The sequence below is a fragment of the Macrotis lagotis genome, chromosome 1 (genome assembly GCF_037893015.1).
Source record: "Macrotis lagotis isolate mMagLag1 chromosome 1, bilby.v1.9.chrom.fasta, whole genome shotgun sequence".
Lineage (NCBI taxonomy): Eukaryota > Metazoa > Chordata > Mammalia > Peramelemorphia > Peramelidae > Macrotis > Macrotis lagotis.
Genome location: NC_133658.1, coordinates 130,698,852 through 130,724,916, shown reverse-complemented (window position 1 = coordinate 130,724,916; position 26,065 = coordinate 130,698,852). Strand labels below are relative to the sequence as shown.

At 36.2% G+C, this 26,065-nt stretch overlaps 1 protein-coding gene across 7 annotated transcripts in view; it reads right to left on the bottom strand.

Annotated features, from left to right (window-relative positions):
* Positions 1-7,828: 7,828 nt before the first annotated feature.
* Positions 7,829-26,065, bottom strand: part of C1H2orf42 (chromosome 1 C2orf42 homolog) — a 36,726-nt gene continuing 18,489 nt past the window's right edge. For 3 of the 7 annotated variants that reach the window (XM_074208249.1, XM_074208260.1, XM_074208269.1), the window contains exons 7-10: positions 25,154-25,261; positions 22,960-23,060; positions 19,321-19,483; positions 7,830-9,272 (exon numbers count right to left, since the gene is read on the bottom strand). In XM_074208249.1, the coding sequence (XP_074064350.1) occupies positions 9,064-9,272; positions 19,321-19,483; positions 22,960-23,060; positions 25,154-25,261 (581 nt within the window). In that variant the 3' untranslated portion in view covers positions 7,830-9,063. Of the gene's footprint in view, positions 9,273-14,033; positions 16,261-16,547; positions 16,688-19,320; positions 19,484-22,916; positions 23,061-25,153; positions 25,262-26,065 lie in introns of those variants that run through there. The other 4 variants (XR_012472764.1, XM_074208277.1, XM_074208285.1 and 1 more) reach the window with 4 other exon arrangements.

Sequence of the window (26,065 nt, the reverse complement as noted above, 5' to 3'; positions counted from 1 at the left end):
GGGATTCAGGATGACTTCTAGGTTGTGAACCTGAGGGACTGGAAGGATGGTGTTGACTGCCAGGATAATAGGAAAGTTTGGAGGCAGGAAAGAGGATGAGTTCAGGTTTTAAGAAGTTTAAGATGTCTACTGGACCTCTAGTTTGAGATATCTGAAAGACAGTTGGAGGTCAGCAAAGAGGTTAGCATAGGATAGGTAGATTACAATGGACACGGACATGGGAGAGGTCAGGATTCTGTCGGGGTAGAGAGGAAGATCACGGAGTCATGATATCAAAATCAGAAGAAAACTTTAGGGATCATTGAATCTGACCCACTCTGGATTTTTTTTTTAGTTTTTTGCAAGGCAATGGGGTTAAGTGGCTTGCCCAAAGCCACACAGCTAGGTAATTATTAAGTGTCTGAGGCCGGATTTGAACTCAGGTACTCCTGACTCCAGGGCCAGTGCTCTATCCACTGCACCACCTAGCCGCCCCTATCTCAGTCTTCTCACACCTTACTTTCCAACATGTACTTTTCGAATCAGGGACACTGGCCTCTTTGGTGCCCCACAAACAAGACACTCTATTTCTTGACTTGGGTCATCTGGGATCCAGATATAGCCCATGTCTGGAATGTTCTCCCTCTTTATACTAGTTTCCTTTAAGTCCCAGGTAAAATTCCAACATTTATAGGAAACCTTTGCCATTCCTCATAATTCTGTCCCTGACAGCAAGGAATTTGAATTTATTGTAAGAAAGTCTGCATGTGCAGATAAGACTATTAGAAAAAAAACTGAGAACAGAATAAGACTAGGAATGTAGAATGTCACTAGGGAGTGTCACATGGGCAATGGGGAGGACAGAAAGCCCTACAAGGTTATTGGTCACTTTGTTTTGTTGACCAGAATCCATAGTTCCCTGCTGCTCCCTCGGCTATGTCAAGTCAAGTGATAAGCCTACTAGATGCAGACATAAGTATTCCCTGGATCTAAGTTAGTTGGTGGGTTCCTAAACCAAGATGGAAGGGAGATTTGAGGTTCCCATATACCACACTGGTTTCTTAACATGCAGAGGACAAAGGAATACAAAGCAAGGAATGTCCCCTGGGGTGTCAGATTGCCCCAACTTTGCTGGCTTGTTGTAAGGAAGGCTCTGCTTTTCTCTCTCCTCCCATGTGCTCTCATTCTATGATGGAAGCAGCATGGGGGAGTTGGAGTTGTTCAAGGATCAAACCCCAACAAAGGTCATTACTCCCCACTGAGAAGATGCTCTCCACTGCCTAATTGCAGGCCCTTCCAGAATGAAAGCAGGAGTATGCTCTCAGCACCACGACTGCACCCGCTTCCTCCTCTTCATCCCACTATTCAGCGAGGCCATCTTCCTTGAGTTAAAGCCCACACATTTCAACTGCACGTACTCTATAAAAAAATAAATTTAACCAGAAGGAGGCTGAGAAAAAGGCATAGTAAGCAACTATCCAATAAATGGAAGAGAAAAATAATTGAGGGGAAAATAAATTTGGAGGGCAGCATACAAAAAGAAGTGTGTGGTTCTCAAAGGTTTACGTTGATGTTTAGAAGCAAGCCCAAACAAGAAATAGCCCTTGACGATCTTAATCTCACAAAAGAATGCTTGGCTAGTTGCCAGGTACAAAGGAAAAACTATAAGGTCCTGGGGGACAAAATCTCCAGTAAATGTAGAAAAGAATAATTTCATTACCAAATAAATTTCAACCAGTGAAGAGTAAGAGAGAGCAAAGGAACCAATTCTCAGGGAAATGTAAAGTAGCGGCAGGATATTGTTAATTTTGTACATGTAGAGTTGGTTGGTTGGCACGTCAGGGTCATGTGACACTGGAGCACATGGTTCTTAAGCTTCAGAGTTGCTCACTAACTGTGGTTTATAAAAGATGAATATGAAGAATTTAATTCTTCAATGGCAGCTTCCCAGTCTCCAAGGAAGAGAAGGTGCATATGGGAGAGTAAAGAGAGCCAGGGACTGATTCTCCGAGAATCAAGAGATCTCTGGTTAAGTCAGTCAGAGCTCTGCACTGCATGGGTTGTTTCTTAACATCACTGAGCCTCAACAGTTAGCATTGTAAGACATCACAGGGACATTATTGAGTCTAAGCCCTTCATTTTCCAGATGAAGAACCGAATCACAGGTAGTAATTGGCCAAGACAAGCAAATTCCGATCTACTGATGACAAATGACAACTCCCTATAGAATAAGGGAATTGAGCTGCATGAGCTCGAAGGTCCCCTCAAGATCTTTTAGTCCATTTTGAACCAACCCAACCAACCCAATAAGCTTGTATTAAGTGCAGTGCACTGTACTGGGGTACCTGGTTGGCTCAATGGATAGAGAGTCAGACCTAGAGTCAGGAAGACCTGATTTCTAATCTACCTAGCTGTGTGACCCTGGACAAGTCACTTCACCCTTTTGACCCCAGTTTCCTCAACTTAAAGATGAGCTGGAGAAAAAAATAGCAAGCCACTCCAGTATCACTGTCAGGATAATGAAGAATCTCACATAACTTAAAAAGACAGTATTAGCAACACTGTGCTAAGGGGCTTTACCTTTGAAGGTAGTTACAATTATCTACAATCTATAGTTAAGCGACTTGCCCAATGTCACTTAACTAATAAGTACCTGAGGCTGGATTTGAACTCAGGTCTTCCAGATGCCAGGCCCAGTTTTCTCTCCATTGAGCCACCTAGCTGCCTCCTTAAAATATCTTTCTGTTACTCTGCTAGTATATTAGGACCAACTAAATTGTGATGACTGTAATGCATTATTCCACAATGTCAGCTTTGAAGTCACATACTCCCTTCCATAACGCAAACGAGAATGTAGTCATCACACATGGCTATCAACAAATATTCATAATTCTGTCTGAAGTAGATCTGGAATTGTTTTCATGTATATCTCCCTGAGTAGTTAACAATTCATATGAAAATTATCTGAGGGCTTTAAAGGACTACAAGCTCAATATGAGTCAACAGAGAAAAAAAAAGTTAATGCGATATTAGGCTGCATTAAGGCAAAGGATCTGCCTTGGTCAAACCACATCTAGAAAAGCAACATTCAGAAGGCTGCTGGTTAGACAAGGAGTCAGCTAGAAGTAGAAAGAACTTGGGTATTTAACTGAGGACTTGGGCACAAATCCCACTTTTGACATTGTGTGAGCAGAAGAAAGTCCCTTAAAAACCTCCCTGAGACTCAGTTTTCACCCCTGTAAAATGATAGGGTTTAAAAAATAAGGGGTTTTAGCCTCTGAGGTTCCTCCCAGGTCTGTATCTATGATGCTAGGTTACAGATGAAGGCAATATTGGGATAGCAACTCTGCCTATATTCAACTCCATGAAATACAATGCCCTAAGGCTAGGTACTTCTAGGTATTTCATTTCCCCTCCCCAAATCCCACTTTCCCTGACTCCTTTTGCATCATCTCCCCCTTTAGATTAAAAGCTCCTTGAGGAGAGGGACTACCTTTTCCTTTTATTAAATGTATCCCCAGCATTTTGCAAAGTGCCTAGGTTGCAGTAGGTCCTTAATAAGTGTATGGAATGAGTAAGTAGTTAACAATTCATCAGAAAATGATATGAGGGCTTAAATGGACTACAAAAGCTCGATATGAGTCAAAAAAAATTAATGTATTATTGAGGCAAAGAAGGAGGGAGATAATAGTCCCAACTATGCATTGGAATAGAATGAATGTTTTAAATGGTAAGAGCACTGGGGTTGAAAAACTTAAGGACCAATCCAGCCTCAGACATATACTATGTGATTCTAGCAAGTCATTTAACCTCTGATTGCTCAGTTCCAAAGTATAAAAGAGAGGGTGATAATAGTATCTATATTAGGATTAGAACCAAATGAGATACCTGCATCTAACTGCAAAGTAAATGTCAGGAAGTAGGCACTATATAACTGCTGATTCTTATTATGCCATAGAAGGATATATGGAAGAAATTGGGGATGAATAGTCTAGATGTTGAAAGTTTCCCTTAGGGGAAACATGATAGTAGTCTTCAAATGTCTGAAGTTGAAAGGAATTAAGATTTGCTCCGTTCAGTCTCAGAAAGCAGAATTAGGTGGAAGTTACATATAAGTTTTCATGTGAGAAAAACCATCTCAATATTGAGTCTCATTCAAAAGTCCAATGGCTGCCATACACACTGCTTAACAGTGAAGATCTCCCAAAATGGGAATGGATTGACATCCATATTTCTCAAAAGTGACAATCACTCAGAAGTGGAATAGGCACTACCTACACTAAACAACGAGAACCACTCAAAAGTGGAATGAGCAACATCCACACTTCTCAAAAATCAGGAATTCCCCCAAATAAAATTCATTGCCATTCACATTTCTCCATTGTGAAGATCTCCCAAAGGGGTTTTTGCAAGGCAAATGGAGTTAAGTGGCTTGCCCAAGGCCACACAGCTAGGTAATTATTGTCTGAGGCCGAATTTGAACCCAGGTATTCCTGGCTCCAAGGCAGGTGCTCCATACACTGCACCACCTAGCCGCCCCTGGATGATTTTAAAGATCCATTCCAGTTGTAGATATATAATCTATGATCCTGGTTCTAGATCTTTCAGGGTTTGAATTCTACCTCTGACCCCTAACTTAAAAGTCATGTGCAAGTCATTTAACCTTTTGAAGTTTCAATTTCCTCTACTATAAAATGGAATTCCCTTTTTTAAAAAAGGTTTTAGGGTTTATTTAGGCCAGTGCTTTATCCACTACACCACCTAGCCGCCCCTACCCACAATTATTAAAAGCAAGAACCACCAAAAAGTGGAATAGGTTGCCACCCATATTTCTCAAAGGTGACAAGCTCCCAAAAGGGGAATGAGTTACCATTCACACTTCTCAAAAGGTAAGGACTTGCAAAACCTGAAGGTGGTGCCATCCATGCTTTTCAACAGTAAGAGCAACCCCAAAATGGAATCAGCTGCCATCCACTCTTCTTGACAGGAAGTACTTCTCAAAAGTGGAATGAGCTGTCATCCATTCTTCGTAACAATGAGGAGAATCCAAAAACAGAATAAGCCACCACTTAACCAGAGAGGTATCCAAAAATGGAATAGATGCCATCAATACTTCTTAATGGGAAAGAGCTACCAAAAGGGAATGGGTTGGGGTGGCGTAATGGATAAAGCACCAGCCCTGGAGTCAGGAGTACCTGGGTTCAAATCCGGTCTCAGACACTTAATAATTACCTAGCTGTGTGGCCTTGGGCAAGCCACTTAACCCTGTTTGCCTTGCAAAAAAAAAAAAAAACCTTAAAAAGGGAATGGGTTGACATCCATAATTCTCAATGGTAAGAACATGCCAGAAGTAAAATCTGCACCATCCAAATAGGCTGACATCCCTACTTCTCAAAAGGAAGGACTTCCTAAAAGTGGAATGGGTGCCATCCACATTTCTCAACAGTGAGAGCAACCTAAAAGTTGAATGGGCTGCCATACACACTTCTATGGTGAGGAGCCCAAAAAGAGAATGTGTTGCCATTCATATTTCTCAACAGTGAAGACTTCCCAAGAATGTAATGGGCTACCATCCACAATTCTTTAAGAGTGAGGCTCTCCCTAAATAGAATGATTGGAATCTACACTTTTCAATGGTGGTGAACTCCAAAAGGGAAAATGAACTGGCAACTATACTTCTCCACACCACTTCAAAGTGGAATGGGCTCCAATCTCTATTTGTCAACATGAGAGCAACCACTTCAACAATGAGACCACCCCAAAGTGGAATGGGTACCATTTATATTTCTCAACAGTGGGAACTTCCAAAAAGTTGACTAGGTTGCCATCCATAAAGAGGAATCCAAAGGTATTATGGTTACTATTTACATTTTTTTTCAACTGTGAGGACCATGCTAGAATGAGGAAAATGCCATCTACATTTCTCAATGATGAGGACCTCCCAAAATGAAATGGGCTGCCATCTAAACTTCTCAGTATTGAGGACTTCCCAAAAGTAGAATGAGCTGTCATCCACATTTCTCAATAATAAGAACTTCCCAAAAGAGAAATGACCTGTCATCTGCATTTTTCAGTGAGGGCATTCCACAAGTAGAATGGGTGCCATTCACACTTCTCAACAGCGAAAACTACCCAAATGTGGAAATGGGCACAATCTATATTTCTTAAAAGTGAGATCTTAAAAGTGTAATGAGCACCATTCATTCTCCATAGTTAAATACTTTCCAAAAGTGGAATAGTCACACTCCATCTTTAGTAGATGATGAGTTCCCTCTCCAGAGGAAACAAAGCTTCACACAATATAATCACTTGGCTATATTGAAGAAGGGTTGTATTTGGATTAAACTAGATGGACAATCTACCTTCCAGTTCTTGGATTTCATGAATATGGATCAGACTGTATGTGCCCCTTGAGGTTGTGCCCAATGACAAGAAGGTTCTAGTCAGTTAATAATTGTACTGAGAGCCCAATAACTTCAATATAATGACAGTTTTCTACGATTCATCACAAATAGTACAAGCATCTAGAGAGTGAAGAAAAAGGCCAGATGAACTCTGACTGTTGTTGACAAGAAGTTCCTAGAAGGTCTGGATCTGAACTTCTTGACTTAGAAAACTGAAGCTAACCCTTTCCTAACTATATTAGTTCCATGAGGCTAAACAGGACCTTGGGATTCAATTATGGCCAGTACCAGAATGACACTGTGTTGTGTTAATGACCTTATAAAACAGTTGAGCTGTATACAGATTATCATTCTGCTTGAGTGCCAGAACAGGTAGCCAGATGATCCACCCCTAAAAGGAGATCCCTGCTAAAAGCGAAATTTTGACAATGATTCAGACACTAAGGAGTCCTTCCCAGATTCCTTTGGCCTTATGGTCCACATGATTCACTAACTCTATCTGCCTATATTTTATTTTGGTTTTTTTTGTTTTTTGTTTTTGCAAGGCAATGGGGTTAAGTGACTTGCCCAAGGCCACACAGCTAGGTAATTATTAAGTGTCTGAGGCCAGATTTGACTTCAGGGCTGGTGCTCTATTCACTGCGCCACCTAGCTGCCCTGTATCTGCCTATATTTTAAACACAGCTGCCCTACCAATCACCACTTCTCATTGTGAAGAGGTCAGTCAATGCAAAGTCCTATATGCATGCATAAGAGAACTTTTAGTTTAGATATAGGGAACAAGGCTCAAAAGCCCCCTGTAAGTGGAAAAAGGGATCCACTAGTCAGAGGCTCTGCTGGGCCAAGAGTAGCATGCCCATCTTCAATTAAGCAAACTGCTACTAGTTCTTTTCAAAATAATTCCATTAGAAACTTCATCCTAATAGATCTTGGTTTACTAGTGGAGTCTTCCACAACTCTATGGAAGCTAACAAATCTTCCAGTTTGCAAACTCAGGTCATAAAAAGATCCTCCAAGGTCTTGCTGCTCCCTTGAAAAGTTCTCCAGCTTCTCCAGTCAAAGGAGCCCTCCCATCATACAAAGCAGAACCTAACATTCTTCAGACCATGAGACCAACATTCACTTGATTGATAGAAAAGTGCTATGAACAAAACTTCCAATATTACCACATATGAGGGCAAGTATTACTATTCTTTTTTTAAAGATGAGGAAACTAAGGTTTAGAGAGGATCCATGTCACTCAGTGCTACAAAGTAAATGTATTAAAAGTTGGAACTAGAATCCATATCTAACACTTCAAGATCAGTGCTCTTTATGAAGTTAATTTCATAAGTAAATCTTAGAAAATTTAAAGAAGAGAATTAAACTATTAACCCATGACCCTCTAATTTTATTGAAAAATTTGAGATCAGAAGGGTTTTTGATTCATTCAAGGAAAACAGATGGTAAGGAACAGAGACTACCTCTTCAATCCACACAGAATTCATTAGCACTACTGTCATTATGTCTCTCAAATCAAAATTCTTTAATAGCTAATGGTCAGCTGTACCATTGTGCTTGCATGTGACTGAATCTGGGTTTCAAATCCCTCTTTATAATCCAACCATACTGTCTATATATAAACTTTCTTACTTCTTCCTAACATGTAACTTCAATGATCCTATGACTGTCTTATTTTATACATCCGAAATACTTTCCCATCTCTTCCTATCCAAATTCTACCCAATCTTCAATATCTTAGGAAGTCCCACCTATTCCTTGAAGCTTTCTCTGACTGCTCTTTCATTGGCATTTGTAAGAAAAGTGATCTTGACTCTTCTTTAATTGTATAGTATCATCTAATATGTGTTAGTCTTATCTCTCCCACAAGACTGTAAGTTGAGAGTAGACAAGGCCTCTAATTTAGGCATGTTCTCTTTCTCTTCCATGACCTTGCCTAGAGTACCTTATAAATTGCTGAATATGTGGTAGGCGCTCAATATAACACTAAGTGAGGAAACTCAAAGACAAGAATTGCTTTTTACTGGCTAATAACATTTTGGGAGTACAGAGGGAAAAAATAAATTCAATATTAAGGGTATGCAGTTTTATAAGTATTAGTTAGAAATTCTAAGACCTATGTCTCCTTCCCCTATTTCACTATCAGCTCCACTCAAGGGAAGATTCTTATTTTGTAAATGGGTCAATATAAAATGTCATCTTGAAAAGGGGGGGTGACAATTTGCTTTATTTTAAGAAAAGAACAAAGAATGTAACTGGAGCTGTGCCATTATGCTCCAAATGATAATACATTTATTCTAACCAGAGTATTATCTTTCCAACACTCTCTGAAATCTGTTAAGATTTGGGTTTTAGCTAATTGATTTCTTAAGAGTGTTAAGAATTAAAAAAAAAAGGCAGAAATAAACTCTAAAGGAAATGTTCAGAAAAGGGAAGGTTTCTCTCCCCACACTTAAGCCCCAGCAAAAGTACAGCAAAATTCATCTAAAGAGCAACACAGAGCAGCACCAAAACATGCTATTTACAAGAGATTTTTCTTCAACATAACCCATTGGATGCTTTTTAAAACAGCATCCTATCAGTTTGCTAAGGAAATTCTCAATGTCTAAGTGCCTAAGGAGAATCTGAAATTGCCAAGGAACAGGGATGTGCAAACTCAGCAGCAAAAGGTTCTTTTGCTTCATGGGAAAGTGATGGTAGTCAATGGTGTCAACTCTAAGGTCTGGTCTAATGGGGGTCGTTGCTCCTGGTATTCAGCTGTATGTCCATTCCGATGGTGGCCATATTCAAACTTGATTCTCAGCTCACCAATCTTGGACTGGGGTAAAATATCTGGAATCCATTCAATGATGAAAGGTGTTGGCTCCTTCTGATCTGGAGAGGTGTTGCCTAAAAGGAGAAACAATAATCCAGTACTGAATTTCCACCTACATATTTTGGTCAAAATGAAGTTTGAGAAATAGCAAAATATGTGAGACTGTAGGTAAAATCCTTTCCAGAATACAAAGAAACTATCTTCCCATCTTATTACTCTTTGATCTTAGGGCTGAATTTTAATTATGTAACAACATATCATCAAAGAAATTTGTAATCTTAGAAGATTTTAAGGCAAAGCAAAGACAAATGGCAGTTGTAAACAAGCTACAGTATATTACTAACAATGAGTAATGCATGAAAAACAATGTAAAAGACATTATCAAGAAAACATTTATGTCTGAAAAAAGTGGAGCAGTTATTAGGGAAGAGAAAGGCAACATGGCAAATCCAGTAGATCCTCTACCTAGCAGTTATAGAAAGATCATCAGTGATTATCCAGAATAAGAAGGCAGCACGTGATCTGTACTGGGGGATGGAAAGAATAGGGATGGGGCATAGGAAAGACAATTCATGCTAACAAGTTCAAAAAGTGGGGCTAGATCTATTATTTTATAGGCACAGAAAATTCTCAGACATTCTCTTGTGAGCTGCTGCTCCACCATCCCAAGGTGGATGTAGATTTGGATTATTCCAAATACCCATCTCTAATGGGATATGAAGAATATCTTAATAAATCTTATTTGGATAGCTTAAAAAAAAAAAGAAAAAAAAGAAAAGAGGAGGAAACTTCTTACCAAAGCAAATCAGTAGTTTCTCAGCAACTTAAGGTCTCAGAGAGCTACCTAGGGCACTAATAGTTTAAGTAACTTGCCCAGTCACAGAGCCAATATGTATCAGAAAGAGAACTTGAATATGCCTTTTTGACTTCAATGCTAGCTCTCCATGCACTTCACCAAAGATGTCAAATATGTGGCCCATGAGCACATGCACCCAGAGTGAATACAGCCCTAACCAAATTAAAATGTAGTTCTTAAGTGATTTTAATGTTTTGATGTATTCATGAAAAAAGAAATATATAAACATGTATGGATTCCTAAGAAAATAAGTGGCCTTTATGTATGGTTTAATGGCTCTCATTTCTGTAGGAATTTAACACTATTATCTACATCATGATGTTTGTTAAGAGCATAGATTCACCAAAGTATTAAAATATCACCACATTATTTCTACTTGAAGTGCTTCTATTTAATATGGTTGTCTTCACCTCACTCTCTGGGAATTCGGTCATCACACATATTGAACAAAGTTGAGTTATAAAACAGTCTGATACATGACCATCTTCATTCTTAATGTTTCCCTTATTTGGAGTACACTCTTGTCTCCACATAAATCATCAAATTTTAGAACATAAAATTATTTGGCTACTTCACAGAAAGAATTCTGTGATTAATTTTGACAAGTTAAAAAATAATAGTAATCAATGTCTAAAGCAACATTCTAAACTGCAACCAGGACATATTGCTAGAGTTTTTATTCTGAACCCATCTGTAACATATGCCTTTAAAAAGAATGAGATTTACTCAGGGCTATATATCTCAGGCAACTGAAGATATTTCTTAACTACTTCTATTGAGAGAATAATTTCCAACAGAACTCTCTTTGAAGTCTTTAGAGAAAGATGACAACTGCAAAGATCCTGAAAATGAAACTATATAAGACTGAGAGCTGTAAAGGACTTCAGAGATTATTCAAATCTCTTTTTTATAGTAAAGAAATTGAGAACAAGACAGACCAATTGATTTGCCTCAGTGCTAGTCAGTGCACAGAAGAGATATTTGAATCAAGATTTCTGACTCCAAATTCATTGCTCATTCACCAGTCTTTTCCCTAAGGTTTTTCCTTGATCTTCCTCCAAATGAAAATGATCCCCCTCTCTCTCTCCTCAAATGTCTCATAGTAATGTACCTAAACATCTTGATCATACATAATTCAGTTTCTCTTGTATTATAAATATTTGTGTACTTCCTTCTCCCCTTTTGAATGTAAGCCCCTTTAAAGAAATTTTTATGTATTATCTGTTTCTGTGCCTTGCATAAAGTAGTCACCTTATAGATGCATTTTTGAATATTCATGGATGGTAAAGAACTTTATCTTCAGGGAAAGAACTATTTTAGATATAATTGTTTCTTTGTGATATGTCTATATATAGACACCTCATCACATGCATTTAGCATTGTACCTAGCATAGTGCTTTTCTGGCACACGATAAATAAATTACAAATATATTAATTAACTCTTGAAAAAGATCTGTTGCTCAACAGGTGTGTTAATGTAACTTTTTCTATCCTAAATAGTGCTTAAAATGCAGTAAGAAGGGTCTTTGGGATAAAATGGTTACCTGAACTGGAGGTGGGAGGGGTTGGGGGGAAAGGTGGCAGGCAGACCACTCAGCATTTACATACCTAATCCTGAAAAAATCTGATATTCACAACAGTTCAAATAATAATTTTTTAAAAAGCCCATGTAAAAGTGGCAGTAACTTCTTTCATTGCAGAACTGAAAAAAAAAATCAGATCAAAATTCCATGAAACATATGAAAAAAGAGAGCACCAGTAAAGTCAGTCAAAGAAGAAAGGGTTCTATGTCCAGAGGTCAAGAAAACTTCATAGTTCAAGAGAGATAGGAAAGTCCTAGAGTAGAAAGAAATTATCAAAGTGGGAGGAGCATGGGGTTTAAACTTGGAAGCTCTGGAAAGCAGTGTGAGTTCAGAGTGGGACAGGACAACCTAGATACCCAGGGTCTCTATAGTCTTTAGCACTCTATCCTAAAATGACAAAATGGGCTCTGAGGATCCAGTTTATGAACCTCAAAGATCCAGGGAGAAGTCATGTCTTGAATTGGGAATCTGTGCAAATAAAATCAATGCAACCAAGACTGGAAAAAAAAAAGCAGAAAGCTAGGAAACAGTTTATACATTAAGTGGCTCAAATATATAGAGAACTGAGTCAAATTTATGAGTCATTTTCCAATACATATATAATCAAAGGATTTGAAGAGGTAGTTAGATATCTATAATCAGATGAAAAAATGCTCTAAATCATTATTGATTAAAAGAAATACAAATTAAAACAACTGAGGTACTACACTTCACACCTATCAGATTGGTTGACAGAACAGAAAAATGATAACTGTCAGAGAGGAGGTGAGAAAATTGGAACTCTAATGTACTGTCAGTGCATTTCTAAGTTGATCCAGCCATTCTACAGGGCAATTTAATTTAATTTAACTCTACCCAAAGGTCTATAAACCTGTGCATATCCTGTGATCCCAATTACATACTCGGTTTGTATCTCAAAGATATTTTTTAAAGTATTTTATTTATTTAAGTGACTTGCCTAAGGTCACACAGGCAATTAGTAAGTGTCTGAGGTGGGATTTGAACTCAGGTACTCCTGACTCCAGGGCCAGTGCTCTATCCACTGTGCCACCTAGCTGCCCCTCAAAGATTTTTTTTATAAAAGGGAAAAGTTCCTATTTGTGCAAAAATATTTATAGCAGCTCTTTTTGTGGTGGCAAAAAAATTGAAACTTGAGAGGATGTCCATCAACTGGGAATGACTGAACAAGCTGTGATATAATAAATTTAACTGAATACTATTATACTATAAGAAATAATGAGCAAGATGATTTCAGAAAAACCTGGAAAGACTTTCATGAACTAACACAAAGTAGAGTGTGCTGAACCAGAAGAACATTGTACAGGGTAACCAGCAACATTGTGAGATGATAAGACTGTGAACGATTTAGCTATTCTCAGAAATATTATTCTCAGAAATGAAAAATGTTAGAGAAATTATAACTCAGGGCAGTTAGGTGGCATAGTGGATAAAGTACCCGCCTTGGAGTCAGGAGTACCTGGGTTCAAATCCGGTCTCAGACACTTAATAATGACCTAGCTGTGTGGCCTTGGGCAAGCCACTTAACCCCATTTGCCTTGCAAAAAAAAAAAAATTATAACTCAAAATTTTAAAAATTGAATGTAAAAAAATTATTTTTATTTGCAATTTAGGGGTAAAAATAATACCAACCAGCATCAAGTTATTGTAGATATAGAGATCTTGCAAAAGGAGTGAATAACAACTGCAAGCAGACTCAAAGGAAAAATGGATTTTCCACAAAGACTACATGAATACCTGAAAAAAATTTTAAAAATTTAAAGTATCTGACCTCACAAACAGTTTATCTGGAAAATAGGTAGATATAATTTAAGAATCAGTAGACTCCTTGAAAACTTATGATTTTTTTGAAGTTTAGATACCATAGTTCAAGAAATTAAAAGTAAAAATTGCTTCAATCTATTAAAATTAGACAGCAAAATAAAGTAGGAAGCATCTACTAATTACTTCCTAAAAGGAACTTCAAAAGGAAAAGTCCTAGGAAGGTCAAACAAAAATCTCAAGATCAATCACCAAAGAAAAAATACTCAAGGCTTCCAAATAGAAGCAATTCAATACAAAAATTAAAATCAGGATCATATATGACTAGTGACTTCTGTGATAAATGAGGGGAGATCTTAGAATATACTGTAATGTAAAAGGTAAAAGATAATAGACTTACAACTAAGAATGACTTACTCTGAAAAGTTAGGTAAAATACTATAAGTAAAAGAAATTGATCTTTGTCTTTCATTTTCTTTTTTTTGCAAGGCAAATGGGGTTAAGTGGTTTGCCCAAGGCCACACAGCTAGGTCATTATTAAGTGTCTGAGACCGGATTTGAACCCAGGTACTCCTGACTCCAAGGCCAGTGCTTTATTCACTACCACACCTAGCCACCCCAGAAATTATCTTTGAAGGAATAGAAGTCTTTAAAGAACTCTGATGAAGAAACCAGAGCAGAGTAGGAGTTTTCTTCAGCTCAAGAGTAGAAAGAAATCAAGAAGGTAAATTTATTTGAGCAATTGGAAGGAGCTATATTAAAATGTAGAGATAACATTCTAGTAGGAAGAGAAAAAACAAGAATCCTTCAGAACTTCAAAGTTTTCAAAGAATATAGTAGGATTTAAGAAAAACAAAACATGGGGATATATTGGTTCTGTTATGTGAATATAAAGTGTGTAAAGAAAAGGGGGGGAATAAAGGAATATATTAGTGTAGAAAAGAAGGAATGGGTTGCTATTTCTCAAAACTGGGACACATGTGAAGACAAATATTTAAACAAGATGAAGTGGAAATCAGATAAACTTTAATGTTATCTAAAATGAACAAGGAAGGAGGAAGCTAGGTGACACAGTGGATAGAGCACTGGCCTTGGAATCTGGAGAACCTTGGAGTCAGTAGTTCAAATTCAGCCTCAGACACTTAACAGTTGCCTAGCTGTGTGACCTTGGACAAGTCACTTAACCCCGCTGCTTTGCAAACAAAAAACAAAAAAACTGTTATAAAATGAACAAGGAAGGATTGAATACTCTCCCACCTCACACCACAAACACTAATAATACACACACACACACACACACACACACACACACACACACACACACACAGAGTTTTGTATAGAAATACATCTAATTCAACTAAGAAACAAATAGTAGAAAGGAAGAGGGAACATAGAGGGAAGATAATACTGGGGAGGAAATGATCACAAGCAAAACAAACATTATGTTTCCAAAGTGGGGAGTAAAAGAACAAAAAAGAAAAAGAGACTCCAAGGAGGTACCCTTCAATTAAACAATCATGATTTATGAATATAATAGAACATTGTGAGCTATAAGAAATAATGAAAAAGAAGATTTCAGAGAATCTTGGGTATATGAATCAATATCGTTTAATGATGACAACAACAACAAAACTACCCAAGTGAATATTTTATACAAGAATAACATTATAAAGAAAAACTCTGTTAATTTGATCAACAGCTTGAACAAAAATATAAAATTAAACTTTCTATTACATTTGAAAGAGTTTAAAAATTATTATTTGCAGGGGAAGTATATCTAACCTTTCTGAACAATTCTAAACTTTGATGCCAACTTATCAATACTGTGTAGTTAAAAGCAGTTTTTATCTACTTAAAGTTGTTCCTCCTAAGGAAACTATAGCATATGGTGACACAGAACTTAGAATGTTGAGTCAGGAAGAGAGTTTGCTTCTTAGTTATAGACTAGCTTAAATTTGCACCTTTGTGAGAATCTGAGCAGCTCACAGTGAGAATTTTCAACTGATAACTCATGACTGGATTTTGACCTTCTTGTCAGAAAGTTAGGAAAATTTGGGTTCAAACTCTTCCTCTGACATACTAGCTATATGACATGGACTAGTCACATAATCATTTTCTCATCTGAACTTAGGGGGTAATAATTATTATATACTTACTTCATGGGGTTGTGGTATGGCTCAAATAAGAAAATACATATTAAAGTCTCTTGCAAACTTTAAAATACCATAGGACATTTATAATTGTAACTTTCAAGTACTTTGTGAGATAGATTTGACTAATTTTATATAAAATCATAAAATGTCAATTAAAAGAATATTTAATAACAAATTTTTCATTATTAAAATTTTTCATTATTCATTGGCTTTCCCCAATTAACTGCTTATATGTGATTTCATCTGAGCAATTCCTCCCTTTGATACACAATGGAAAACTATATGCCTTGACACATAAAAAGGTCGAAATCCAGTCATGTATTAGCAGTTGAAAAATCTCACTGTGAGCTGCTCAGATTCTCACAAATGGTGCAAGGTTAAGCTGGTCTACAACAAAACAGTAAGCTCTCTTACATACAAGCATTCTATGATTCATTTACACCTTCCAGAAACAGCATTCATAGCTACAAAATAAAACTGAAAAGATATGGGGAATCAGATGACAAAAAATAATTTTAAAAAAAGGGACTAGGCATTGTTTCAGAAAAGGTTTTAACACTGTCAAGGAAGATGTTTTATACAAGGTCCAAATAGAAAAATAATTCCCTTTAGACAGTAAATGAAGTTCTCCAGATCCTCATGTTTGAAGAAGATATTGTGCTGACTGCTTTCCCAATGAGATCTGCAATTACTAAAAAAAAAGGAAATCAGTGTAACAATCCTCAAAGGAAAAACAAATGGATGAAAAGTACCTACTATTAAGACAAACAATTGAATGATTTTGTATATCAGTTAATATATATGGGCTAGGCACTATAGTTGGACAATAAATTGGATACAAAACTGAATGAAGGAAAAGAACAGGGTAGATTGGGTTTGAGAAACTATAAAATGCTTTTAATAACCCCACACTACTCTGGGGTATATAAAGACTTAACTTTTAAAAACAAATTAAAAAGAAATGAATGTAAATCTTACCACCATTTTTGAGGAATTTAGGTTGTGGGTGATTTAAAGGGATTTCCATTTGAAAATGTAGAGTTATCATCACAAAGATCATATGCTATTACCAGATGACATTTATACCAGAATACAGGTTTGATTCAATATTAAGAAAGCTAGCAAAAAAAAAAAAAAAAGCAAAAAAATAAAAAAAAGAAAGCTAGCAGTATATTTAATCATATCAACAACAAAAACAAAAAAATTCATATATTATTTCAGTAAGATGCAAAAAAAGCTTTAGACAATACAGCACCCATTCCTATTAAAAACACTAGAAAGCACAACAATAAATAGAGCCTTTCTTAAAATGATAAGTAGTAACAGAGAAAATATTTTCTGTACTGAGGATGAACTTGAAGCTAAAAAAATCAGGGGTGAAGTAAGGATGATAATATCAATAATATTATTGAATAATATACAAGAATTGTTAGTTACAGTAGTAAGAAAAAAGAAATTTAAGGAATGAAAATAAGCAATAAAAACAAAACTATCACTTTGCAGATGATTTGATGAGAATAGTAGAGAATCAACTAAAAAACTAATTAGAACTCTCAACAACTTTAGCAAACTTATAGGATAAAAAATAAACTCAGATAAATCATCAGCATTTCTATGTACTACCAAGTAAACCCAACAGCAAGAGATAGAGAAATTCTACTTCAAATAACTATAGACAGTACAAAATATTTGGAAGTCTACCTGTCAAGACAAACCCAGAGATTATATGGACACAATTACAAGATACTTTTCACGCACACAAAAAAATCAAATCTAAATAACTGGAGAAATAGTCAATATAATAAAAATAACAATACTATTTAAATTAATTTATTCAGTGTCATATCAATCAGACCACCAAAGAATTACTTTACAAAGCCAGAAAAAATAACAACATTCATCTGGAAGAACAAAAAATCAAGTATCAAGGGAATCAATTTAAAAAAATGTGAAGGAAGGCAGTCTAACAATACCAGATTTCAACCCATATTACAAAGTAGTAATTAAAACAATCGGATATTGGTTAAGAATGGTGCATCAGTGAAATAGGGTAGACAACACACGTAGTAAATTACCATAGTAATCTGGTATTTGATAAATACAAAGACTCAAACTTTTGAGGTAATTACTCACCAATGTTGGAAAACTGAAAAGCAGTTTGGCAGAAATTAGGCATAGACCAACATCTCACATCAAGATAAGGTCAAAATGGATGTATAATTTTCATATAAAAGGTGAATATCATAAATAAATCGGGAGAGTGTAGAAAAATGTACCTGTTAGATCTATGAATTAGAGAATAATTTATGACCACACACGAGATAGGGAGGATCATGGGAAATAAAAGTGATAATTTTGATCACATGAAATTAAAAAGCTTTTACATGAATAAAATCAATGCAGGCAAAATTAGAAGGAAAACAAGAAACTGGGGAAATTTTATATGCAATGTTTCTATGATAAAGACCCTCAACTCTCAAATTCTTAGGGAATGGAGTCAAATTTATAAAAAAAAAAAAAATAGCTATTTCCCAACTGATAAATGGTCAAAGGATACAGTTTACAGAAGAAGAAATCAAAGCTATCAATAGTCACATGAAAAAATGTCCCAATTAAATAACTGAGAAATCACTTCACTGCTACTGAATTGATTCACAAGACAAAAGGAAAATGACAAGTGTTATAGGGATATGGAGAAATTAGGACATGAATGCATTGTTGTGAACTGGTCCAACTATTCAGGAGAACAATGTGGAACTATGACCAAAAGACTATAAAACTGTGCATACATACCCTTTGATACAATAATACAACATCTGAATATCAGACACTAAAAAATAAAAGGCAAGAGAAACTATTTGTACAAAAATTTTTATAGCAGCTCCTTTTGTAGTGGCAGAAGGTTATTGTAATAGTATGGGAAGGAGAGTGATGAGGGTCTGAAGCAAAGCAATGTCAAAAAAAGAAAAATCATACATAGAAATGTACGTTTAGAAAAGGTGTACTCATTAAATAGTATATATGACGTAAAATAGATGAACACCCTACAGTCCATAAGAATGCTTAAAATAAAAAAGAGAAAGGCACACTGTTAAGAACTTCTATAGAGGAAATTTCCAAGAACATGAACAAAAAGTATACAGGATGAAAAGATAAAGGTGGGTTATAATTTCTACCAATGGAGGAAAAGTCTTATCAATGAAATGTCAAATTCACTGAAATCTGAGAAGTACAGAGTTGTAGTAAACTATAGTGTAAATAGTATGGGGCAGCTAGGTGGGCCAGTGGATAGAGTACTGGCCCTGGAGTCGGGAGTACCTGAGTTCAAATCCAGCCTCAGACACTTAATAATTACCTAGCTGTGTGGCCTTGGTTAAGACACTTAACCCCACTGCCTTGAAAAAAACCTAAAAAAATAAAATAAAATAAAAAAAGTAAATAGTACTGGATTTGTAGTCAGAAGACCCCCATAACCTGAGCTTTGCTACTTATTGGCAGTGTGATTTTGGTGTAATAAGTTTAAAGTCTCTGTTTCTCAGTTTCCTCATCTGTAATATGAGAAGTTGGATTTGATGGTCTACAAGGTCCTCTTCCAGATCTAAATTCTATGATTCCTATGCATTTCTTAGATAGTAGGTTGTACAATACAAGGGATGTGTCATTTCTTCCATTAACTTCTTCACCAAATATAAAGTTTGATACACACAGCAGAGACTTAAAAGTGTCATCACCAAACATTCAATAAACTTACCAACTTTAAGAAAAGTTTTCAGTTCCAAAGGTCGGAGCACTGGCTGTTTCTCTAAACGACCATAAGTTTCTGCTATATTCTCTACTTCCACTTTAGGACATTTAAACAGCTCATAAGTCCCATCCCGGTTCTGGATAAAGCTCCGGGTTATTTCCAAAGGCATCTGATCACAAAGACAATATCAAAAAAGTATTAGAAAGCAGAAATCTACTATGGAGACAGATAATTCAATGATTTAAGAAAAAAACTCTTACAAGTTCAGTACACTCAAATCATGTTTGATTTCTCCTCCTTTGTACTTCAGGATTACTGTCAGCAAATTCTGTCCTTTTTTCTGTATATTATAAACATCCATGCTTTACTTTCTGCATCCACAGTGCAATTTTTATTGTGAACCAAAGTTCATTATCTCTAATAATCACTGCAACTTTGCTCTGGTTTACTTCCAGCAAAGTCCCCTGGATTGTAATCAAACTTATTTTTTCATAAACTACTCTGACTTCATCACCTGTCTCCTCAAAACTTTTCATTGGCTGCCTATCATTCACTATTCCAAAATAAAACTCTTCACCTCATTCTCTTAATTCTCCTCCCTCCTTGCCTTGTTCCCTCTATCCTATTCCAACCTACTTCTAGAAACCTACTTGTGAATTATCCTGAGATATTACTGAAGTCACTGTATACCTGCAGTGCCCATACAAACTACATATAAGCTACTAAAAATTACATATAAGCAACATAGGCACTACAAAAGTTGGTTATCTTTCTTCTGGGAATGTACTATGACTTATCAGTATAATCTGATGGCATTACAACAGACTAACCCTCAAGTAATAATAAAAATTCTTTTTCTTGGGGGGGGTGGGGGGAGAAAAGCAAGAATAAGGGGGAAAAGTATAAAACTCAAAATAAATAAAATCTTTCTTTAAAAAAAGATCTTTCTGGGGTGGCTAGGTGGCACAGTGGATAAAGCACCAGCTCTGGAGTCAGGAGTACCTGGGTTCAAATCTGATCTCAGACACTTAATAATTACCTAGCTGTGTGGCCTTGGGCAAGCCACTTAACCCCATCTGCCTTGCAAAAAAAACCCAAATAAATACATACATACACACACACACATAAATGAATGAATGAGTGAATAAATAAATGAGGATCTTTTCTCTGATCAAGTCTTCAATATCTACCTGATGGAAAGTTTAAATTGCTCAAAGACCTCCTTAAGGAATGAAAAACACTAAGATGATTAGTTAAGTGGAACTGGCTATGATTCGAATTCCAGTTCTGCAAAAGTTTGATGCCTAAGCCTCTACATGGCCCATCTAATATATAACCCTTGCAAAACCTCAAATACTTTCAAACTGTCTGCTATTAAAATCAAGGATCTCAATAATGATATGGAAATTATAAGTCCAGTCATTGCTTAATTAACATATAAACACATATCAGAGAAAGATCTTCCCAATATCATAGATTAATAGGGTTAATGCAGAACTGCTAAATTCTCTCAAAAGGCCTCCTTCCCCCTGGACTTCTGCATTTTTCTCATACTGCTGATCACTATCACCTGCCTTAGCTTCCACAACATTGCTCTTTCTTTGTTCTTTTCTCTCTCTGATCCCTCTATTGTCCCTCAGGCTGAATTACCAGACATGACACACTCATTCTTTCCTAACTATATGTGTCTTAGGGAAGCTAGGTGGCACAGTGGATAGAGCCTTAGCCCTGGAGTCAGGAGGACCCGAGTTCAAATATGACCTCAGACACTTAAGAATGGCCTATCTGTGTGACCTTAGGCAAGTCACTTAACCCCATTGCCTCGCCAAAAAAAAAAAAAAACTAACTATGTGTGTCATCTAAGGTTCTCTTCTAGGCCTGCTTTCCCCTCCATACAATTAATTCCTCTTGGAATCTCATTAGTTCCCATGGATTCAATTATGGTCTTTATGCAGATAAATGATAAATTTATATATTCAGTCCCAGTTTCTGTCTTGACTACCAGTGTTATAGCAGCAACTTACTGTGGGAATGTCTGTCAGCTCCGAAGAGACTTGGCCCTTTCCCAAACGTCCCTATTTGTGTTGAGAAAACGACAATGCTTCTAGTCACTAAGGTCTGCAACTATGGAGTAATGATATCCTATCCATATCCTACCCCCATCCCTTACCTCCAGATGCATTTATGGGCAAGTTTATCCATTCTACTTCTATAATCTCTCACATTCATTCCCTTCCCTGACTCAGTCACTCATCAATCCTTACTCAAACTATTGTCATAATCTACTAATGTGTCTGCCTACTTCCAGAATCTTTCTCAGTGCCTCCTCTAAATAAATAATAAATTTCCTAAATCTGTCACTCCAGTTTTCCCAGTACTTCTGTGATTTGATACTTCCTGCAGGATGAAATATCAATTCCTCAGTTTGGCATCTAAAGTTCTTCAAAACCTTGATCTAGCCTGCCTTCCCAGGCTTACTTCACTTACTTTCATGTATTCTAATTGATTTATCTACATTTCGGTCAAAATAGACTCACTGAATTGTTTCGTGCCTCAACTTGGCCTCCCATATCCCATCCACTTGCTGATCTTTCCATGCCTGGAATATACTCTCCTCTCCTAATCTCCAAACCTCAAATAATCAAACAACACTCAAAAAAGGAATCCCCACTATACCATATCCAACAGGTAGTCATCCAGCCCTGTTGGATGATCTCCAACAGGCAATCAATTCCACTCTTTGACTTGATATCACGTCTAAATATGCCTCTTTACAATTTCATCCCAGTGTTTCTATTCTACCTTCTAAGGTCACAACTGAAAAAGCCTAATCCCTCCTTCACATGACAATCTTTCAAAGACTTGTGCAGAGTTACCATGTCCCCTCTTAAGTCTCTTCTTCTCTAAGTTAAATATCCCCAGTTCCTTCAACTACTCCTACTATGGCATAGGACTGAAGACCCTACAATATCCTGTGGAAACTCAAGTTTCTCAATGTCTTTCCTACACTGTGGGACAAAGGACAAAAATTAGATATATATTTATCTGAATATATACTAAATCTTTTCAGGACAATGTAAGGGAAAGGACAATTTCTCATTTGTCTTTGTATCTCCAGTGCCTTGCACAGAATGGTTAATTAAAATATGCTTACTAAGTAAATCAATTCTTTTTTTGTTATGAACATTACTTAAAACCAAAGTCGTCAAACAAGGCTACAAATTTATCTATGTTATCTAGAGCTACAAAAAGAGGAAAGCCACTGAAATTCAATGAACTGTTTCAATAGGCTATCAGGACTATCACAAAAGTTGGAGCTCAAAAAAGCCCTCATTTTGCAGAAGAAGGAAATGAGGCCCAGAGTAGCAGCCAAGACCCACATAAGGAGGAGGATAAGAATTCCAAGCCAAGATTTTAGTATTCTTTCAGTCACATTACATGGGCTTTACCAAGAAAACGATAAAATGTACTAAGCAGTGAACTGGCATTTCTTTGAATGACAAACTTTTTTCTTAACAGCAGGAGAGACCATCTTTAAAGGCAACACCCAAAAAGAACTTGACATGGCAAGAATCACACATTTATATCTGTGTGTCTCTCACATTTCTGTGCTTTTTCTCCAGAGTTGTGATAAACTTCCCATACCTCTGGGGTGTCTAAGATTTGCTTAACCTGCAGGATATTTGTGATGTGCCAGGTGTATTTAGAGAAGGTCCCCAACGGCAAGGCATCTTTTCGTACAAAAGCTGAAATTAAAAAGGAGACATGGTTAATACTCACAGCTGACATTTACAGTTTTTAAGGTTTACTAAAAACTTTATGTAAAATTCTCTCTGATTTCATTTAAAGTTAATAAAGGGAAAATAAAGCAATATTTTATTTCTTTACATGGAGCTTTGTAACTTTTAAAATAAATTATTTCCTAAGAGTTTAAAAAAAAAACCATAGGGACTGGCTAAACTGGCACAAGCCAAAGATTTCATTATGGGAATTCTTGCCATGAAAAGTCTCTTTTTAGTGTTGCTTTTGGATTTTCTTTCACAATTACCTAGAATCATAGAATTTAAAGGTGAATGAGACCTTAAAGATCATCTAGTCCATTTTATACATAAAGAAAACTGAGGCTCAGAGAAGGAAACCTGATTTGCCCCAAGTTACATGGATTAAAAACCTAGATATGAACCTAAATCACAAGACAACAGGATCATAGATTTGGAGCTAGAAAGGAAGGGGCCTTTCTGAATATCTATTCCAACCTCATTTTACAAATGAGAGACAAAGACACAGGAGCTAGGTTATACAAAGTCACATGAATGACCAGTGGCACAGCCAGGATTCGAACTCATTTCAAATCCACTATTATAATACCACAAATACTCTTTTTTGATGTTACCTACTTCTGCTTTGGAATTTCATGTCTCTATCTATATGCTTAGCCCATAACACTGCTATCAGCCTTGTCTCCTGACACAAACAATAAAGAAGAAGTCTCAAAAGTCTTAGTGCAGTTTTAAACTTTAAGAGTTTAATATTAAACTGTTTAATAGTTTAAAGCTCTTAAATCTTAAAACTGCATTAAGACTTTTCAGCCTAAAAGAGGTTTCCATAGTATGTGATTTGCTAGCAAAAATAAAACTATATGTTAAAATCTTAAGAAAATATCACTAACATTAACCATTATGTCTGATAAGTTGAGGATTTCTCAATTCAGAAGAAGGCAACTTTCACATAGAAGGCATAGCAAAGATTTCTGGAATTAATACTTCCAAACTGAGGAATTCATGGGTTAGTATTTTTTGAAAACTGAGGTCATAAACATTTCTAGAAATCAATATCCTCTCATCAAATAGTAATTACATAGGGAGTAGTATAGATTCCTAATCACAGTTATCCTTAGGTGGCATACCACTAATGACTTAACTCTATTAGACTATGAGCTCCTAAAGGAAAGTGATGTTTTTGCCTTTCTTTATATCCCATGCATTTAGCAGTAGCTGGCACAAATGACTTATTGACTAAACACTCATGTCTTGTCTTTTCTCCCCTACTGCCAGGTGTTTAATATTAACTGAAGTTCTTTGATTCAATGTCTTAAAAAATTAGCTAAAAAAATGATAAAAGGGGGTAGCTAGGTAGCACAGTGGATAGAGCACCAGCCCTGGAATCAGGAGTACCTGAGTTCAAATTCGGCCTTGGGCAAGCCACTTAACCCCACTGCCTTGCAAAAACAAAAACAAAATAAATAAACAAACAAACAAACAAACAAATAAATAAGTAAAAATAAGTAAACCAAAACAAAGATGTAATGATATAAGCAGTGGTGGGATTCAAATAAATTAGCAACTGGTTAGACAAAATTTTAATTATCAGTTCTGTTGAACCAGTGCAACCTGGCTGAATCCCACCACTGAATAAAAGTACATTTAAGTCTGAGAGTTATTTAGACCTTCAAAAAAAATTTGCCACTACCTAAATCTAACAGCCAAAGGAAAAATAAAAAGGTCATCAAAAAAGCCACCATATACTATGATATTTGGGGAACTAATTGTCTAAATCTAGAACACATCAAACATCAGGATAGGGAATTCTTTAGCAATATCACTTCACCTTTCTTAATTTTCCAAGTTAGAAGCTCTCTGAATCACTTGATTTATTATAATGAAAACACCCTTTTATGAGTGTGGTCAATATTCCAAGCCTACCCTAACCTTAGCACCAGTCCCTACTACCCCATGTTAGTGGCACGAGATTCTGTAAGGCTAGAACTGGAAGTACCCAAAAGGATATTCAATGTCAAAAGGACAGGAGGTTTGATTAGTATCCCTGAAAGATCTTGTACCTGTGGTGGAGTTGGGGAGCCTTTTCTTTGCACTTCCAACAGAGATCCTCTGTTGTAGAGCATCAAAGAAGGACTGAGGAATGTGGAACACCAGTGGCTCTGGTTTGCCTACAAAAAAATGAAAAGGAAGTAAATAAACTAAAAGAAATTTTTGACAGGGAAAAATGGAAAAGGACATGGTATTATAGATCAATAACATTTAAGTTACTATTGTTGAAGTTCCTTTACATAGAGGCAGGGATGAATTTATAGTTTGAATTTTTATTTCATCAACTTTTCTTAATGGAGAAAGATTTTAAAAAATCATAATCTCACCTCAATCGGAATCAACTCCAGACCTAAAGCCAGTGCAATAAAATTTATTACTTGATTATTGTTTACTATAACAGATAAGTTTTGACTAGTACTACTTTTCTCTAAGTATGTCAGCACATTTCAATCACTATACCAGACATGTAAAAAGCAATAAGTTAGGGTCAACAAGATTTGGTCAAAGTTGTAATAGAAAGGTTCAAGGAATGAATCCTATAGATTCAGAGTTGCCCTGCCAAAGTTCTGCCTTTTCCCAATAGATGACAAGTACAAGTAGGTGGAAAGCACTCAGAATTATTTGTTCTAATAGAATAATGCCCCTCTTATCTGCCTACTTCTTTCTTTAGAATTCATCTAATTCTGTAGAGTTTAGATAGAAATACAGAGAAAGGTAGATATACACCTATATATACATACTGAAAAGGACTTATAAATGACAAAAGTACATGCAAAGAAAACATGTTATATCCTCTTCTCCATTTTTTAATCCTATTATTCCTCCATTTATGTGTATGTGTATTTATGTGTGTATATATATATATATATATATATATATATATATATATATAAAACTGTCTTCCCATTACTCAGCCTTGAAAC